This window comes from Microtus oregoni, unplaced genomic scaffold (assembly GCF_018167655.1).
Source record: "Microtus oregoni isolate MIOR12 unplaced genomic scaffold, Mior012 000028F_ref0000031, whole genome shotgun sequence".
Lineage (NCBI taxonomy): Eukaryota > Metazoa > Chordata > Mammalia > Rodentia > Cricetidae > Microtus > Microtus oregoni.
This window is the reverse complement of record NW_024543087.1, coordinates 10611664-10631945: the sequence shown is the minus strand read 5'-3', so window position 1 is coordinate 10631945 and position 20282 is coordinate 10611664. Positions and strand designations below refer to the sequence as shown.

Here is a 20282-nt window from a genome sequence, read left to right as displayed (position 1 = left end):
AAGCAAGGAAGAAAACACAAACTGAGGACCAGCTGGATATGGAAAATCTAGGTCAACGAGCAGAGTCTACAGAAACAAGCATAATCAATAGAATACAAGAAATAGAAGAAAGAATCTCAGATTCTGAGGACACCATAGAGAAAATAAACGCACTGATCAAAGAAAACAGCAAAGCCAACAAATTCTCATCACAAAACATTCAGGAAATATGGGACACAATAAAAAGACCAAACCTAAGAATAATAGGAATAGAAGAAGAAGAGTCACAGATCAAAGGCCCAGAAAATATTTTTAACAAAATTATGGAAGAAAACTTTCCCAACATAAAGAAAGATATTCCTTTGAATATTCAAGAAGCACACAGAAAGCCGGGCGGTGGTGGCACACACCTTTAATCCCAGCACTCGGGAGACAGAGGCAGGCGGCTCTCTCGCTCTCTCTCTCTCTCTCTCTCTCTCTCTCTCTCTCTCTGTGTGTGTGTGTCTGTGTCTGTGTGTGTGTGTGTGTGTGTGTATGAGAGAGAGAGAGAGAGCACTGTCCACTGTTAAAACAGTCTTTTGTTCATTTCTTATGCTTCACTCTTCTGCTTCCTAACAGTCCATGCTCTCCCTCTGCCTTTACTGCATCTAACCTTGCTTCTTACTTCTGAATTTTACCTTTTCCCACAACCACTTGCTCGAGACCTCTGCAGGAGCTGCACTTGTGTGCACATACTCACACAAAGACACAAACCCATACATATACGTTTTAATCTTTAAAAGATTATAACATAAATACTAAAAAAAAAAATACTAAAAGGATAAATGAAGGTCAAAGAATCTTTTTTTTAAAAAAATTTCTAAAAATGGTGGCTGGAGGGATGGCTCAGAAGTTAAAAGCACTGCCTGCTCTTCGAGAGGAGGTGAGTTCAGTTCCCAGTACCCACATGGTGGCTTGCAACTGTAACTCCAATTCCGGAGTATCAGATGCCCTCTTCTGACCTCAAAGGGAACGCGCACAAATGGTGTACAGACACACATGCAGACAAAACACCCATACACATGACCCATGACTTCAAAGGATACAAACAAGGAGATTAAGTTAAGATATTAATTCACAACCCAGAAAAAACGTCAGCAACACAAATGAGAAAGTCAAGACCATGAGTGAGAAACTCAGTAACCTAAAACTGTTAGGAGTTGGGTGGCAAACCTTTATTCCCAGCACTCAGAAGGAAGAGGCAGGCAGATCTCTGTGAGTTACAGGACAGTCTGGTCTACATAGTGAGTTCCTGGATAGATCAGTGGATGGATGGATGGATGGATGGATGGATGATAGAAAAAGAAAAATATTAGAAATAAAACAATCCAGTAAATCAAATAAAACACTAGAAGCATCACCAACAGAAGACAGAGTGGTCATTCACCATGCACAAGGCCCTAGGTTGAACCTCCATCATCAAATAACAAAGTGCACTGCTGTGTGGTTCTGGCACTGAGGAGGCAGAGGCATCAGGAATTCAAAGCTAAACAATGTGATAGCTACATAGTGAGATACTGGTTCAAAAAAAAAAAAGCCAGGAATAAAAGATGATTAGAGCATATCTGTACCCTAGCATTCAAGATCCAAGAAAATCCCAAGTTTGAAGCCAGAGTAGGCTACACAGGGAAATTCTGTCTTGAAAACAAACAAAACTGCAAATATAAATAGTCACTGAAGCTAGGTAATGGATAGGATACTTGTTAACTCATACATCTAATTTTTGAGATTTTTCATAACAGTTAAAATTTGGCAGTAGTAAAATATACCTAAACCCTCAGCACTCAGGAGACTGGAGAAGGAAGATGAGGAATGTGAAGCCAGTCTGGTCATAAAGTGTGGTGGTCTGAATGTAAATGACCCTCAAAGCGTGTGGCATTAATGGGAGATGTGGCCTTGTTGGAGAAAGTGTGTCACTGTGGAGGCAGGCTTTGAGGTCTCCTATATGCTCAAGCTATGCCTAGTTCACTTCCTGTTGACTGCAAGCACGCAGTCATGTCCCACCATGATGAAAATGAACCTCTGAACTGTAAAACACCCCAATTAAACATTTTTCTTTATAAACTTTGCCATGGTCATGGTATCTCTTCACAGCATCAGAAATCCTAAGACAGACAGACAGACATACACACATACACACACAGACACAGACCCTGCATACCCACCGTGTAGAAGAAAAAGAACCACACAATGAAAAGACCAGAGTACATGACACCACATCTTTCCCGAACTGTGGGGCTATGATCTCCAGTTTAAAAGCCTACACCATAAGTTAATCAGTACATATCTTCCTGGGACATGACAATACAATTAATTTAGATCATTTTTACAATAAATAAACATAAATAAATAAAGGAATGTAACAAAAATTTAAATGCAATATTTAGGTACCTGTACAAGTTTGCAAAACATGCTTGTAGGTATAAGGATGAAAACCACCACTTGCCTCTGCTGATAGAGGCAATTAACAGGAAGCGTTTATGGGCAAACTGGGTCTCATTAGGCAGAAACAGGACAAGGATGTCACCTAAACATTTATCACCAAGAGACTCACCTGCAACCTTGCAATCTCTTCCCCAAACTTCTTCTGCTGCTTGGCCAGGATGGACTGGTGGTACTCAGCATTGGCCTGCATAATACACTGCTTGGCAGCCAGGGTGGGAAATACCTCCTGGAAATAAAAATACTGACCAGGGAGAGTCCAACCACACAAACCACCACAGACAACAGGATGCAGGAAGAGAAAGGAGAGGAGACAGAAATTACAATCACCCAGTAATGGTTTAGATAGGTTAGTCATTAGGTGTGAGCAGAGAAGACCTTGTGGTTTTGCAGGAAGTGCCGTCTATGAATTCAATTTTCTTTCAGTTAAAATTAGGATTTGTTTGTTGTTTGTTGTTTTAAACTGTTAAGTAAAGCTTTTTTAAAGCTCATTCTATGGAGTAGGGAAATAAGCATTTTGTTTACAAGGAAGATAGGAAGGCATGCATGAGTTGGGAAGTTCATGGAGGAATTCCAAGCCCAGCTTTAGAAACTTCCTTAGCCCTTACCCAGCCCTCAGGTACCTACACCACCATTACTCACATATACTAATGAAACTGCTCTAGAGCTGACTGTTTCGTCATGTTTAAAAGACAAAAGACAGTAAAGTAAGTCCTCACATAAATTCTTATGCTGAGAGACTGTAAAAAAAAGATTATGGTAGCCAATAAAAAAATCATTTAATATCATACAAATATTAACATTTCGGTATTATATACTCAAAAATACATCCCAGACATACAACTGATTATAAAGTGTAACTTTGCCCTAATTTATTTTTGAAATAACTATAGTCTAATATACTTAAATCCAAACACATAATCAAGAAAGTCACTATATTGGTAGGAACTCTTCCAAAACATCAAGTCCCATCCTGCAATCTCTTTTCTGAAGTATTTTTTAAAACCCAATAATTGTTATATCAAGAACTGAATGACTACCATGAGCGTTTCCTGTCTGCTAGGAAAAGCCAGCACTGAACCACTACTTACAAACATCCGATGAGAACTAGAACTGAGATGCTGCTTACAGACATCTAGTCAGAACTGGATGTGAAAATACCTCAGGAGACTTAGTGAAAGAAGAAATTCAAACACACTGTAGTCTGAAACTGTCCGTACTCAAGGAAGGCTAGAGCATCTCAGTAAAGACGTTCCAAGAAGACCCAGGAATGCTGCAGACGTGGCTTTCAAGCCTTTGAGATGACAGGACCGGGACAGGACTGACTGACTGATGTAACAGGATGAGAGTGCACTGTGCAGCTACATACAGAAAGACGTTCTGAATACTACAAGGGTCCTGGGCAAACTCCATAACACTGGGGGAGGGGACAGTGGCAATGCTATGGATGGGATGGATGGGACCCACAGAATCTCAGGTGCTAGCTAGGCAAGTGCCCAACAATGATCTCAAGCCCAGTGCGCCTTAAACCCATAGATCTCAATATTAGCTCTCCACTGCTCATGTACTATTGGGTACCTTCCATCTATTTTTAACTGTGTTCTCTGAGGTTTCATAATGTACAAAGATCCCTGAATAACTTAAACTCACAGATTCTCCTACAAATATCATTTACTACCACAAATAACCAATTCTTTGTCCAACTGTGAGGAAGTGCAGTTAAAACGTCCTTCATGCCAGGTGGTGGTGGCTCACACCTTTAATCCCAGCACTTAGGAGGCAAAGGAAGGCAGATCTCTGTGAGTTTGAGGCCAGCCTGGTCTACATAGGGAGTTCCAGGACAGCCAGCACTACACAGAGAAATCCTATCTTGAAAAACCAAAAAGGAAAAAAGCCCCTCTTGCTGGTGTTTAATGCTCTACTGGCCCGGTGGTCACATGCTCTGTCATTTATGAATGAGACATGGCTGGATAGTCTTCCCATGACCCCTTCAGAAAAGCTTACATTGCAACAATGCTTCCTGCGGTTTGTGGTCAGGATGGCTGCTTTTCCTTAGCTGCCCATTAGCAGCCAAATGTCCTATACCTGTTGGTAAAACTTAATTCTAATCAAAGAACTGGATGAATTTAGGTTTCCTCTTCCTTTTTTCTTTATGTCTGTGTTTGTGCTTTAAGGCTCATCCTTAAGAAAATAGGACGATTGAAAATGTGAGTCATCGACATGCTCCACACCGTGCTGCTTCCACAAAGTCACCAATCCAGTGGTGAAATGACTGAGGACGGAGGAGTAGCGTGTCCCAGAAAGAGTTTTAGCTCAGAGAAACAAACTTAGTGAAGAGTAAATAGAAACGCATCCCATAAAAGAACAGTTCATGCATCTTACAACGTAAGAAAACATTCTAAATCTACTCTTCAAAGGCTCCATTAAAATAGCAGATCTCTTTGTTAAAACATACTTTTCAACCTTTTTCTCACACATAAAATATTCCCATATGTAAAATAACCAAGTGTCAATGAAGACAATAGCTGACCTTGGGGAGAGTGTCTTTGTACTGACACTGTTTGAAGGCATCACCAAAGTAATCCGCAGCCTGGTTTGCCAGCTTAGCTATGATGGCATCTTTCATTTTATCTGAAATAAAATGTTCAATGATCATTGTAAATGAAGTACATGAGACAAGCGCCAGTAACAAAACTCAGCAGGGCAAAGTACATACACACTGCACTACTCTGATAGCCTGCATTCCATCACCAGAACTCACAGTGGAAGGAGAAAACCAACTCCTCAAAGTTGCCGTCTGACCTCCACAGAAGCATCGAGGCACACATGTGCCTGCATTCGCTCCCACCTCCCCCTCCCCACAAACTAAAATAATAAAGTAAATAAGATAACCTGATACATGACTTGACATAGACACTGAAATTTAAAAAAAAAAAAAATGTGTACACCCGGGACTGGAGCAATGGCTCAGCAGTTAAGAGCACAGGCTGCTCCTCCAGAGAACCCAGTTTCAATTCTCAGCACCCACACAGCACTAACACTTATCTAATTCTTGTTCCAGGGAATCCAATGCCCTCTTCTGGCCTTCAATGGTTTCAAAAAGCACACAACTGGTGCACATACATACAGCAACCACATATCCACACACATTTAAAAGAAAAAAAGACAAAAGAAAAATTTATATATGTCTAAAGAAATCCATATTGATGAAATTTAGTCTTCTGCACAGAAACTATTTCACAGGTAGCAAAACATGATGAAGAAAGCCTATATAACCCTAGTACTTTGGGTCTAAACCCAGAGGATCAAATATTCAAAGCTGTCCTTAGCTACATAGCAAGTTCCAGGCCAGCCCTGGCTACATATGCCTGTTTTAAAATAAGTAAATAAACAATTCCATAAACAAGGCAAAGCCACAGCAATAGGTAATGGCTGCTAGCAGCTGAAGCAGAAGGAAGGGAGTCCTGACATTAGAGTTATTCTTGGGTGTGATGATATCTTAACATAAGGTAGTGGTGACTATGAAGTTCTGTGAATACTCCAGAAAGCACTACATTATAAAGTCAAAAGGGAATGCTGAATTGATGTGGGAGGTCCTTCTGTCTATGTGTTGCTTTTATTGGTTAATGAATAAAGAATCTGTTTCGGCCAATGACTTAGCAGGGCAGAACAGAGTTAGGCAGAAAAACTAAACAGAATGCTGGGAGAAGAAAGGTGGAGTCAGTGAGACATCAGGTAGCCACTGCTGGGAACAGACAAGCCAGAACCTTGCAAGTAAGCCACTGCCACATGGCAAAACACAGATCAACAGAAATGGGTTAAATTAAGATGTAAGAGATAGTCAATAACAAGCTAGAGCTAATAATAGGCCAAGCAGTGATTTAATTAATACAGTTTCTATGTGGTTATTTCGGGGTTGAGCAGCCAGGAACAAATAAGCAGCCACCTACAATACTGAGTTATATGTCTTCTATCTCCACATAAGCTGCTTCTCGCTTCCCTCCCCAACCCCATGATTTTTTTGAAGTACAGTCTCACTCTGTAGCCCAGACGGCCTCCAACTCAGCCTAAATCTAAATCCTATGACTATAGGTATGAGTCACCACATACAGAATTTTTGGGGTGTGTTTGTTTAGTTTGTGACAGGGTTTCACTGTTGCCAGGCTAGTCTGACAGTCACTAGGTAATCTAGCATTGCCTCAGTAGCTTGGCAATCCCCCTGTATCAGCCTCCCATGTGTAGGGATTACAGGCATGAGCCACCACACCCAAGTTGCCATTTTAAGAAAAAAATAAGTTGTGTTTATGCTACTTCCACATTTTCAATTTCTCTGTACTTAGACATTCAGTCTGTATCCTCACACTGTCTTACATACCTTTACAAGGATTGTCCTTAAGCCCTTGTCACCAAGGATATTGCCTGAATAGCTTTTTGTCATTTAAGTGTGGTTTAAACAGGACTACCTTTTAAAAAATCCTTCTTGATGGCTCAATGATTAAGAGCACTTGCTGCTCAATCATGAAGACCAGAGTTCAAATCCCAACACCCATATCAAGCAGCTCCTAATGCCTGTGACTCCAGGCTCAGGGAACCCATGCCCTTTTTCTCACCTGCAGGGCACAGACACCTGCATATACACTTAAATCAAACCTTAAAAGAAATCATTGATCCCATAGCCATCCCACAACCAGACCACGAGTCACTGCCACATGAAGGAAGCATTCTACCTTCCTCCAGGCAACTCTCCCTTGGAAGTGAGCTTGACTACTCAATGATCCCATCACTATCTAGGCATAAAAACCTAGCACTTGCTTTCAGTGTAACACAGTAAAGAAGAAACTGGAGTTACCTCGTGTGGCTTTTAAGAAAAATACTTCTTGAGCTTGGGCCAGCATAATAAGACTGAGGGTCCCAACAGTATCTGGAGATATGTCCACAGTAGGTTCTCGACTTAAGGCAGATAAAACTGTGTCTTTAATATGTAAAAAGGCACCACTAGCAAACTAGAAGGAGAGAAAAAAAAATCTTTAACATTGAAACTTAATTTTCTACTGTTACACACAAACATCTACAAGCCAACTGAGAAAATGATAAGGTAACTACATGCACATTTCTATACTGTGATCTAAAGCATCCTCATTCACAGACAAGGACCTTGCCATGATTCTAGGGCAACAAAAAGTTTATCAAAGATTCACAGGTGACAACAGGGAAGAGTAAAGTAAGAGAATGGCAAAAGGTAATCAAGGTTAATTTAGCAGATACACTTCTTCAAAACTTACCCAAGAACAGATGAAGAGATAAAAGACTATTCAAATGGCTACGTGTGTGTGTGCGTGTGTGTGTAGGTCAGAGGACAATCCCAGGTGTCATCCTCAGGACAACTGCCCACTTCCTTTGAGACAGAGCCTCTCATTGGTCCAGAGCTCACCCATGAGGCTAGACTGGCTGGTCAGTAAGGTCTAGGGAATGCATTATAAACATATACCTCCAAACCCAGCACTGATTGTATGGATGGATTTTGGAGATCAAACCCAGGTCAAGCTCAAGTTGCCTTGAGCTTACAAGGCAACTGCTTTCATTATTGACCGAAACATTCCTCCAGCCTCTACTTGTTCTTGCTTTTATCCCAAACAAAGTCATCTTTCAAATAAGCATACTAGGCGTAGGGGATACCCCAAATGGCACACTCTGAGGGCCAGCAATGCCACTGACAGACATTTCCTAGCCTTCAGGATTTCCTAGTGAAATGTCCCCCTTTACATTTTTCTTCCCAAATTTTATTTTAGGGTTACTACTAAAATTACTTTATAAGCTGAGAAAATGGAAGAAGTCAAGTCAATCTGGGATATTAAAGTAAGGTAACTTGGTAAATAATGCAACCTCAAAGTCACTGTGTTAACAAGACTATCATGAGGTCAGCAACATGGCTCAGTATGGAAAGGTGCCTGTCACCAACCCTGACATCCTGAGCTCAAGCCACAGGACCCACATGGTGGAAGGAGAAACCAGCTAGCTCTCACAAGTTGTCCTCTGACCTCCACACACATGCTCAACCATACCAATACACACACACACAGTTTTTAAATGTAACTTTTTAAAAAAGATAGGACATTGTTCTTATATTTGAAACAAAAATAAACTAAAAGTCAGTAAATACTAAAGTGGCACGAAACAGCATGCCATAGTAGCCAACGACCAGTCCCTGAGACAGTAAGCTGTGCTAAGAGCAGTCCAGGCCTGACCACATTTAAACACAACTTCTCCAGAGTTTACATGCATCTTATTTTTTTGTCAAAAGTTCTTAATTTTGCCATACCACTGAAATTGCGGGTGTGCCTCGCCCTGAGAAAATGCACACATAAATGTCTAACTATTTTTGACTGAAGTCATTGAAGAGGTTTTCTACAAATGTATGGCATTCACCCACATGTCATCTTTGCTGTCCAATCAACTTTCACTGAGCCTCTATTATGTGCCAGGCACTGTGCTAGGTGCTGGTGGGAGTACAGAGAGAAAAAGACATGGGCACTAGAACAAGGGCTTCAGGGCTGAAGGGTTTACCCAAGGACTCAACGAGGATCAGGTTACTGAAGAGCATGACTTTCCTGGAGCAACTGTCATGAGGAAGGCAACAGCTATCACCTAATGCCAGTCACCCCTTGCATCCAGTGTGCATCCCTGTGTAGGAACTGCTTTTCTGCATACCTGGTACTGCTTAGCAGCGGTTTTCAATCCTTCATCATTATCCAGGTTCTGCTCTTGTGCAATCTGGCTAGCTAAGGCAGCACAATTGAACAACACACAGCTCTTTTCATATCCTAAGCTTGCAAGAGCTGGAAAAAAAAATTGAAAAGGAAAAATGTATCAGATTATTTTTTTTTTCTAAAGAAAACAATATTTAATGAGAAATACCATGGCCTCTCTCCCAGGGGCTGTCCCAAGACCTGCCCTCTCACCTACTGCAGACCGGCTGCCATATTCCCACATTATACTCATCAAAAACTCAAAAGAAGAATAAATTATTCTTTCTCTCCTTCTCTTTGTTCCCACATTTTTACTACAGTCAGGTTCAAAAATGTAAAACATATCTTTATGTTATTTCTCACTTAATTACTTAAATTCAAATAAATCATTTCCAATTTTCTATGACCTCTCAAATTTTTATCTTCCCCCCACAATGCATGCATATGTACACACACCAGTCCTTACAACAACATAAGCATACCAGTGCTTCCTTGATGGTCTTCCAGATCCCCCTTTCTCTGATGAAAAATCCACACAACCCACATGTACCAACACAGCTCATTAACTTTTAAAAAGAAATAAACAACAGAGATAAACTGCAACTTCTACTTGAAGGAATACAAAATGTGGCAGGTCTATAGGAAATAGTATGCCAGACCTCAAAATCTTAAAATGATTCTTATGACCCAGAAACCCCTCCAGGGCACATGCAAAAAGAGCTGAATGCAGAATCTCATGGGGGAATTTCTGCACTTATGTTCAAACAGCAACCTGAGGGAGCATCAACCAACAGAAGTATAAACAAAATGACGTAGAAACATTCAATAAAGTATTCACTAGTCAACTTTCAAGAAAGGAACCTACATGTAAGACAAACCTTGAGGACATTACACTAAGTGCAATAAGCAGTCATGAAAGACTAGGATTCCACTTACAGGAAATACCTAAGGGAGTCAAAGTCTTAGAGACAAAAGTACAAAGACAGCGGGTACGAAAGATGGGGTCAAAAGGCTGTTGTTTAATGAATTAAAGCACCTTTGCAGAGGTGTTTACAGTGTGATGTACCCTTGCACTACTAAAAACCACATACTTCAAAATGGTTAAAAGGTAACCCCATGCATTATGCTTCTTACAACTTCTTAAAAAGAAGACATGTAAGTCTACTTACATGCAGTACTTAGGACAGTGAGATTCAAAAACAAGAGGATTAACATGTCTGCCAGAAGCTGACAGAAGAGACATTGATCACCAAACCAAACCACTCAGAAGGCTGTCTTCACTGAACAGTGCACATTCCATCTCAAAGAACCAGAGCAAAAGACAGCTGTTTACTGCACACAGTAGGGCCAGGAAGTAGTTGACACCTCTCTAAAAGCATCCAGTTCTCTACTTGTTCCCAAACCCATCATGATCTCCTCACTCACTCACTCAGCAGACACACCAATTGCTCCAATCTGCATTCTAAATAACTATAAGAAAACAAAGTAACATGAAAAAGGCAAATAGTATGCGGAGATCCTGAGAGAAACAGATGATCAAGGTAAAATGGTAGTATGCACCTGTACTCCCAGCATTCTGGGAAATGAAGGCAGGAGAATCAGGGTTTCTGAGTCCTCCTTGGCTACATAAGGAGATCAAGTCAGCCTAGACTACATAAGACACTATCTCAAAAAACAAAGGTAACTAAAAACTGAGCCCAGAATAAATGTAGATAATTTCAACAAGTCAAAGATCCGAGTTAACATCCTTAAAGAAACCTTAAGGCTGTACATGCATAAAACTGTATACACAGTTATTGCTGTTGCCATTTTAGGGTACCAAGGCTGGCCAAGAACTCTTATGTAGCCAAGGCCAAGCTAAAATTGATAAACCTGCCTCCCCATCCTAAGTCCTGGCGCTACAGAATGGTAATTTTAACAAGGCCCCCCAACTGTGCTAGTATGAAACCAAGTGTAGGGACCACTGGACAGCATGGCCTTGAAAACACTTCAACATTCACTTCCATGGAGAATGTTTCTTCTTGGTCCTCCACAGTCCAAACACTTTTTCTCAACTTCACCCTAGTTCTAGATTTTATGTGATTTTGCCTATAATCTGTCAAAGGTGAATGGATCTTTATCCATGAGTAACTGTTAGCAAATCTAGATCTCCTCGCTCGCTCTCTCTCATCTGAGTTTCAAATCTACTATTACCAAATGTCAGAGAAATCTTACACAGACATAACTGAAAAGCCAAACTCAACCTATCAAAAACTAAATATCCAGCAGGTCAAATCTCAGACTCTTAGCTCCTCCTCATCTCTCTGACAGTGAGATAAAGCCAGTCAATTTCACCTCCTAAAATTCCTTCCAAGCCCAACTTTCTCTGACCATACCCATTACCTAATCCAGGCTCATCATCTCCCGCAGATCTCTCAAAATGATCTAGTCCTGGAGCAGGCTCTCTGCATTCCCATCTCAGCCCCTTTAAGCCCGAGCTGCACACCCTCCACAAGTCACTTAACCTTTCCAAGCCAGTATACTCAACTCGCAATGAAAGTGTCTTTCCTTATCGCATTCCTGGAGAATTCAGTAACATACTAGACAGGAAACCCTGGGTAAGTAAGTAACAGTAATGGCTGGCTCTTCATATGTAAGTGGGAAAGCAAAATTCAAGAGCACATTTGTACCTCTTTACAGTCTATGCTCCACTACAATTGCTTTCCTAAATCCAATTCAATCTATGGTTTCAAGCCATAACAATAATTATTGCATTGATCACATCTTATATAGAACATACATAATATTTTACAATATTCCTATTTTCTCACCTATACATAAAGTAAACACATATATTTACTTAAGTATATCTATGTACATACTATATATATATATATATATATATACACACTATCTTAAGATATATAGTCTATCCTGTATCTTTTTGTTTGTTTGCTTTTTATTTGAGACAAGGTTTCTCTGTGTAGCCCTGGCTGTCCTGGAACTCGCTATGTAAACCAAGCTGGCCTCAAACTCAGAGATTCACATCCCAAGTGCTGAGATTAAAGGTGTCCGCCACCACCACCCCTTGCTGTTAGATCTTACATAGGTATTTCTACTATATAAGAAATACCTTTACTTCTTATGGGCATCATACAATGTGTATACAAATATACTATAATTTATACATAGTAACAGCATGATTATTTATTATTCATTGCAGTTAATACTTAATGAACACTGTCTAAAGACTTTAAATGTTTTCACTCTTTTATCCTACACAGTTACTCCATGAAGTAAACACTATTTCCACTTTTCAGATGAGGAAATTAAGGCTTGTGCTGTCTGATCAAAATGACTTCACTTTCTGACCTTGGTTATGATGTTTGTACAAACTCATCCTTCAAGACCTAACTTATTGCTTGCTTTCTGCGGGTAGAACTTCTTCCTCATCTATGCTCCCATGAGATTTTACAGCTATGCCTCAGTAACTTCAATATGTTCTGAGAAATGAGCCGCTAAGCACTTTGTTGTTGTGCGTGTAGTTACACAAAGTAAGACAGGTACAGTATCACCAGACAACAATCGTATGTGGCCACCATCATACATGTAGTCTCTCGTGGATCAAAACATCATCCCCTGGTGTACCCTACACACATGTACACATAGTACATTTCAGTGAGATAACTGTCTTCACAACCAAACTGAATACAACTGCCTTATATATCTTTGTAACTAGGACAGTGCCTGGCAAGGCATGGGCTCTGCAAATATTTTGAAATTACATTGGATTAGAAGTTGAAGTTAAAAATAAAATGAAATTTAAAAAAAACAAAACTTTAGTAATCACAAGGAATTAGGAGAGCAACTTTAAAAAAATCTAAAAGCAGTAAAAATGCTCAAGTCAAGTTTATAATTTTTATTAAAAATTACATACCCAGGGGGAGGGAAATGGGAGGCGGGGAAGAGGCAGAAATTTTTTCAATAAAAAAAAAAAAAATTACATACCCAATTTTACAGATCCTCCAAACAGGGAACCTTTATCAAAAGCATCCTTCCACGTAAATGTCAAGCAGATCTAGAATGAATGAGAGGAAACAAAAACTTCTATTACCACCTTGGACCTTGTTAAATACTGAAGAAAACCCAAGGAAAAGGACAGAGCTCCTTGTACAGCTGCCACCTTTAAACAATGACCCCCTTTCCTTCTTAAAGGCATTTATTTTCCATGTAAAACACTAGCATTAAGCTATTTCAAAACATCATTCTATGAGGTCTTTATAAACAAAGACAAGCAAAGGAGAAAAAGCACCACAAGTTTTCCTGGTGGACCAAACTGAAAAGCACTGTTACCAAAGTAGGAAAAATGGGCTGGTGAGATGGCTCAGCAGGCAGAGAGAGCTTGTCCCACAATCATTACAAGCTGAGTTCAGTCCCTGGAACCAACAGAGTTGTCTGACCTCTACATGCAGACCATGACACACACACTGATACACATCATATACACACATATAATAAATACAGCCTCCTTTTTTTCCCCCCCTGAAACAAGGTTTCATTATTTAGCCCTGGAAAAGGATACTCTTCAGCCCATAGAAATCTGTCTGTCTGTCTCTGTCGCCTGGATGCTTGAATGAAAGGTGTGTGACACCACATCTGACCTTTTTTTTTTTTTGCTTTATCACTTTAAAAATAATAAAGTATTTACTTTAGAATAAAAATACCACACATCAAAAATTAACCAGACTCAAAGACTATGCAACTTAACGAATTTATATACAGGCCTTTAATTCCAGCTTCTCAGGAGGCTGAGGCAGGAAGATCACAAGTTCAAGGCCTGCTTGGGCTACAGAGTAAGTTGAAGACCAGCCTCAACACTTAGTGAGGCAGGAAGAGGGCTGGGAATATATTTTGGTGGTACAATGCTTAGGAGCCACAGATTCAATTTCTAGCACCAAAAAAGCGGGAGGAGGAAACTACATCTCTCCCTAGTTCTTTCTGTTGTTTTATTTTTATAGACTAGGTTTCCCTGTATATATAGTCCTGGCTGCCCTGAAACTCATTCTATAGACCAGGCTGGCTTTGATCTTAAGAGATCCTCTTGGTAGCACATGCCTTTAATTCCAGCCCTTGGGAGGCAGAGGCAGGCAGATCTCTGAGTTTGAGGCCAGCCTGGTCTACAGAGCAAGTTCCAGGACAGTCAGGGTTACACAGAGAAACTCTGTTTCAAAAAAAAAAAATGTATAAAGTACTTTTTTAAAAATAATTTTAATTTATTTCCATGTGTATGGGGGAGGGAGAGAAGATAAAGAGTAGGAAGGGGACCATAGAGTCCAGGAAAGCGTACTGGACCCCCAAATGTGGAGCTAGAAATGATTGGAAACCCATGCAAGAGTGGAACACTCTCTTAATGGCTCAGTCATCAGGCCCACAAAGAACTTTTCTTTTGCCATTTTAAGATCTAGAAGCACTACACACTTTAAAGACTTCATCACGTCTCTCACATAAATCTATTAAGAAACTACCGACAACTTCAACAGCTATCCTTTAAGACAAAGTAAGGCTGACATTCTTGTATCTTAAAAATATAAGCGTATTTTGTACCAATAATTTTTTACCAATAATTTTGAAAGCACAAAACAGAGTACTTCTTGAATTAATAATTTCCTTCTCAATTTTATAAAACCAAAGTCAATTTTTTTTAAAAATAGAATCGGGCTAAGCCGAGTTTCATTCTTTTTTTTTTTTAAACTTTATTTAACTTTATTTCATGCACATTTGGTATAATGATGTCAGATTCTCTTGAACTGGATCTACAGACAGCTGCGAGCTGCCATGTGGTTACTGGGAATTGAACTGGGTCCTCTGGAGGAGCAGTCAGTGCTCTTAACCACTGAGCCATCTCACCAGCTCCAACCAAAGTCAATTTTGTAAAATCCAAGGAGAGCTGTGCATGACGGCACAAGCCTTTAATCCCAGCACTCAGGAGGCAAGCAGAGGCAGATAGATCTCTATGAGTTCAAGGCCAGCCTGATTTACACAGTGAGTTCCAGCACAGACAGGGCTGTTTAAAGAGACCCTGTCTCAACCCTTCACCCCCTCAAAAAACTAAGAACAAAAAGTCCAGGAGAAAATAGCACATTATTTCCATCTATAAGCAGATCCCATTTGGTATAAGATACAAATTAACACTCTGGACTAAGGAAAACATGAAGAGAATTCAGGAGAATCTTCAGGACAAATATTCACATCAGACAGACCTCAGAAATTCTAATTTATATAAAACTCCACAAAAGCCTAAACATAGTAAAGACACATCAATGACTTTAATGAAACAGTATCCTAGGTGGGAGGAAATGGGTGACCTGTCATCAACACACAACTTTATAATAAAATTAATAGTTTACCTGATTTTCAGAAAATGGGAACTTGGGTTCAATGGAACAAATCTGATCATAATATCTAAAAAAAAAAAGAAAGAAAGATTAATTATTAGCAGGGTAAAATGATATGAACTTACATAAGTCCAATTGCTTTATATATTTATATGTATGTATGTATGTATACACACACACACACACACACACACACACACATAGGAGCTGGAGAAATGGCTCAGCAGTTAAGAGTACTGGCTGCTCTTCAGAGGACTGGGTTCAACACAGAACACACATGGTAGCTCCCAAACATCTGTAACTCTATTTCCAGATTTCTGGACTCTGGCATCCTCTTCTGGCCTCTATGGAAACCAGGAATGCATATGGTGCACATGCATGCAGGTAAAACACCCATAAACATAAAACTAAAATAATAGTTTTTTTTTAAAGAATATACCAAAACTACTTGTGGCGGTTTGAATGAAAATGGCCCCATAGGCTCACAGATTTGAATGTCTTGTCATTAAGGAGTGGTACTAGTTGAGAGGAATCAGGAGGCGGGACCTTGTTGGAGTAGGAATGGCCTTGTGGAGGAAATATGTCACTGGGGTTTCAAAAGCTCCAATCAGTGACAGTATCTCTCTTCCTGCTGCCTGTGGATCTGGATGGAGAACTCTCAGTCAGCTACCTCTCCAGCACCATGTTGTCTGCTTGCTGCAATACTTCCCACCATGATGATAACGGACTAAACCTCTGAAACTAAGCAATCCTCAGTTAAATGTTTTCTGTAATAAGCACTGCAACAGTCACAGTGTCTCTTCACAGCAATGCAATATCAAGACACTATTTGTCCCCAACACAGTGGCCCACAAATCCAATTTAATTGTTTGTTTTAAGGTTACTAAACACAGTCCTTTAACAATTAAGCCACACACTAAACTGTGCACAATAAAGAACTACACCAAAAAGTGAAAAGGGATACTTATAGGAGGGAGGCAGCTTGTTTGTCCCAGCCACCCAGAACCAAAATAACCACACAGAAACTGTATTAATTAAATCACTGCTTGGCCTATTAGCTCTAACTTTTTATTGGCTAACTCTTACATCTTAATTTAACCCATTTCCATTCATCTGTGCATCACCACGAGGTCATGGCCTACCAGCCAAGCTCTAGCATGTCTATCTCTGGAGGTGGATCCATGGCGTCCCCTGACTCCGCCCTTCTTTCTCACAACATTCAGTCCAATTTCCCCACCTACCTAAGTTCTGCACTATTGACAGGCCAAGGCAGTTTCTTTATTAACCAATGAAAGCAACACATAGACAGAAGGACCTCCAACACCAGATATTCATCACCACAGATATTCATCTAGTATTATAGAGTAAAAGTAAATAAACACCTACTTGAAAACTTTGTATTTTTTTCCAGTTTTTCAAGATAGTGTTTCTCTGTGTAGCCTTGGCTGTACTGGAACTCACTCTGTAGAGCAGGCTGGCTTCAAACTCACAGAGATCCACCTGCCTCTGCCTCTCAAGTGCTGGGATTAAAGGCATGAGCCACTACCACCCAACAATTTTGTATTTCTTACAATATTTTGTTATGATCACAATGTTTGGTCTGGGGTGACAGCTCACTGCTTTAATCCCAGTACTGGGGAGGCAAAGGCTGAGGCCAGCCTTGTCTACACATCAAATTCTAGAACAACCATGGCTACACGGAAAGAGCCTGTCTCAAAATTTAAAAAAGGTTGACTAAGTCTATGTCCATTGGACACATTCGCATAGCTGGTCAACTGATTAACAACAGATCTACCAGCTTTCGGACATTTTAGGTATGTCCATCACTAACACACATAGTTCCCAAAACTCACAAAGCACAACCAAATCAAGCATATCAATCTAACAACCTTCTTTCTTGTATGTTGCAATATGTGTTCTACACAGTAGCCAACATTTCACATAACAAAGCAAACTGATCCATGCCCAAGACATTGCTCAGGGTGAGCCTTTAGCCGACAATCAGAGGATGTACAAATCCCTGGGTTTAATCTCTGGCATTATATAAGCTAAAGACAGTGGTGCACAGCTAGAATCTCAGCAATAGGGAGATGGAAGAATCAGAGTTTGAGGCCATAATAAAACAGTATCAATAAAGTTTGATGTGCTAGCTCTACAAGCACTTAAAGTACAACATACTCAGTAACTATAAAGTCAGTGAACCTGGCAAACAGTGTCTTAACCAAGTAACAGAAACCTAAGCTGTCACATGGCTAATATGCCCTAAAAGCTGCACTGGTCCACCTGGGCATAAACAACCAAGCCACAAGGCAATCTGAAGAAAACCTTAATGAGGGGAGCCAGAAATGGTGACACACGCCTTTAACCACAGCACTCAGGATCTCTGTGAGTTCAAAACAAGCCTGGCCTATACAGTGAGTTCCAGGACAGTCACGACTACATAGAAAGACCTTGTCTCCAGAGAGAATGAGGAGAGAGAGAGAGAGAGAGAACACCTTTTATCAAAGGACATTCTGCAAAGTAACTATGTTCCTCAAGGTCATAGGCAGGATGCAATCCACTGGCCTAGCATTTTTTTTAAAGATTTATTTATTCATGTATTTTATATGAATGCTGTCTTCATGCACACCAAAAGAGGGAATCTGATCCCATTACAGATGGTTGTAAGCCACCATGTGGCTGCTAGAAATTGAACACAGGACCTATGGAACACTCAAGTGCTCTTAACCGTTGAGCCATCTCTAACCTAGCATCTGATTCCTAGTAACCAGAAAAGGAAAGGAAAGCTAAGGTTCAAAAGACAAGAGGAGAACTGTTCAGACCAAAGGACATTGAAAAGGCATTAGTAACTGAAGCAATGCACCGTGGAAGTCAGACCCGGGACCTGTAAACCTCACTATTGGAGTATCAGCAAAGTTGGGCAGATTAAATGAAGTCAGCCAGCTTCCTGATTGTCAAAGACATGGCTGGATTCCATAAGAAAGTGTCCTTATCCCTAGGAACAAAATGTTAAGTATGAAAGCCTTTTGATGAACTACTGTTGAGGTAGTAAAAGAGATGCCCCATGGTCTCAGGCATATGATCACTTGAGCCCCAGTTGATGGTGCTAACTGGGAGGGTTAGGAGGTGTGGCTTTGCTGGAGGAAGTATGTCACTGGGGTGGGCTTTGATGTTTCAAAGAATTTTACCATTTTTCATGTGCTCTCTCCCTGCTTGTGGTTCAAGATGTGAGCCTTCAGCTTGCTGCTCCAGCTGCCTTATCTGATGCCTCCCCATGATGGTGAGCTCATTCCTCTAGGGCAGTAGTTCTCAACCTTCCTAACAGTGCAACTCTTTAGTACAGTTCCTCATGTTCTGGTGACCTGATATTGGATTTCCCTCTATATGCTGTGAATACCACTGGTTAATAAAAAAGCTGCTCTGGGCCTGTTGATAGGGCAGAACTTAGGTAGGCGTGGAAGACTAAACTGAATGCTGGGAGAAAGGAGTCGGAGTCAGAGAGATGCCATATAGCCCCGCCAGAGACGGATGAACTTTAGCTGGTAAGCCACAGCCATGTGGCAATACACAGATTAATAGAAATGGGTTAAATTAATATATAAGAGTTAGCCAATAAGAAGCTAGAGTTAATGGGCCAAGGAGTGATTTAAATACTATGGTTTCTGTGTGATTATTTCAGTTCTGGGCAACCAGGACAAACAAGCAGCCACCTTCAACAGTGGCCCCCAACCATAAAGTTGTTTTTGTTGCTACTCCATAACTGTAATTTTGCTACTGTTATGAATTGTAAGGTAAATATTTTTGGAGATGGATTTGTCAAAGCGGTTGTGACCCACGGGTTTAAAAACCACTGCTCTAGAAACACAGGTTCAAATAAATCCTTTCCGCTAAGTCGCCTCAGTCACAGTGTTCTATCATAACAAGGGAACAGTGGTGTAGGAGGTCCTTCTGTTTATGTGCTGCTTTTCATTGGTTGAATAAAGAAACTGCCTTGGCCTTTTGATAGGGCAGAACTTAGGTAGGCATGGAGAAGACAGAACTGAATGCTGGGAAGAAGGAGAGACAGAGAGACGCCATGGATCTCCTGCCTGAGATGGACGCTGGTTAGAATCTTCCCAGTAAGCCACAGTCACATGGCAATACACAGATTAATAGAAATGGGTTAAGAATAATAATAATAATATATTATATTACTTAATAATATTAAGTATTATATATTATAATTATATATAAGTATTATAATATATAAGTATTATATATTATAATACTTAATAATATTAAGTATTAATAGAAATGGGTTAAGAATTAGCCAATAAGAAACTAGAGCTAATGGGCCAGGCAGTGTTTAAATGAATACAGTTTCTGTGTGATTCTTTCAGGTGTAAGATAGCCGGGCAGCCAGGACAACAAGCAGCCTGCTCCTCATGTTACAGAACAGTAACACACATTATTACTTTCAAATTTTTTAATGATGTTGTATATTATTTGGCCATCACTCAACTCTCAGGCCTAACATTGAGATATTCACTAGACATTCAGGTCAATAAATTACATTCTCTCTGGCTCAGGACCTTCAGTCTTGTTTTTTCTCCTCTATACCTAGAAACCTTTCCCCCTTACCCCTTCTTTGTCTGGGCAGACATTCCTCCATTCACTCATTTATACTCATTCAGTAAGCCCATATTAAGAGTTTAACATGTCC

The 20282-nt window shown here is 40.2% G+C and overlaps 1 protein-coding gene across 2 annotated transcripts in view; it reads right to left on the bottom strand.

Moving 5' to 3' along the window:
• The window catches only part of LOC121464215 (programmed cell death 6 interacting protein), a 52897-nt gene that overhangs the window by 21959 nt on the left and 10656 nt on the right, over positions 1-20282 (bottom strand). The window contains exons 2-7 of one of the 2 annotated variants that reach the window (XM_041676936.1): positions 15593-15647; positions 13194-13263; positions 9169-9296; positions 7310-7463; positions 4991-5091; positions 2573-2704 (exon numbers count right to left, since the gene is read on the bottom strand). In XM_041676936.1, coding sequence (XP_041532870.1) covers positions 2573-2704; positions 4991-5091; positions 7310-7463; positions 9169-9296; positions 13194-13263; positions 15593-15647 — 640 coding nt within the window. The remainder of the gene's footprint in view (positions 1-2572; positions 2705-4990; positions 5092-7309; positions 7464-9168; positions 9297-13193; positions 13264-15592; positions 15648-20282) is intronic. The other variant, XM_041676937.1, reaches the window with a different exon arrangement.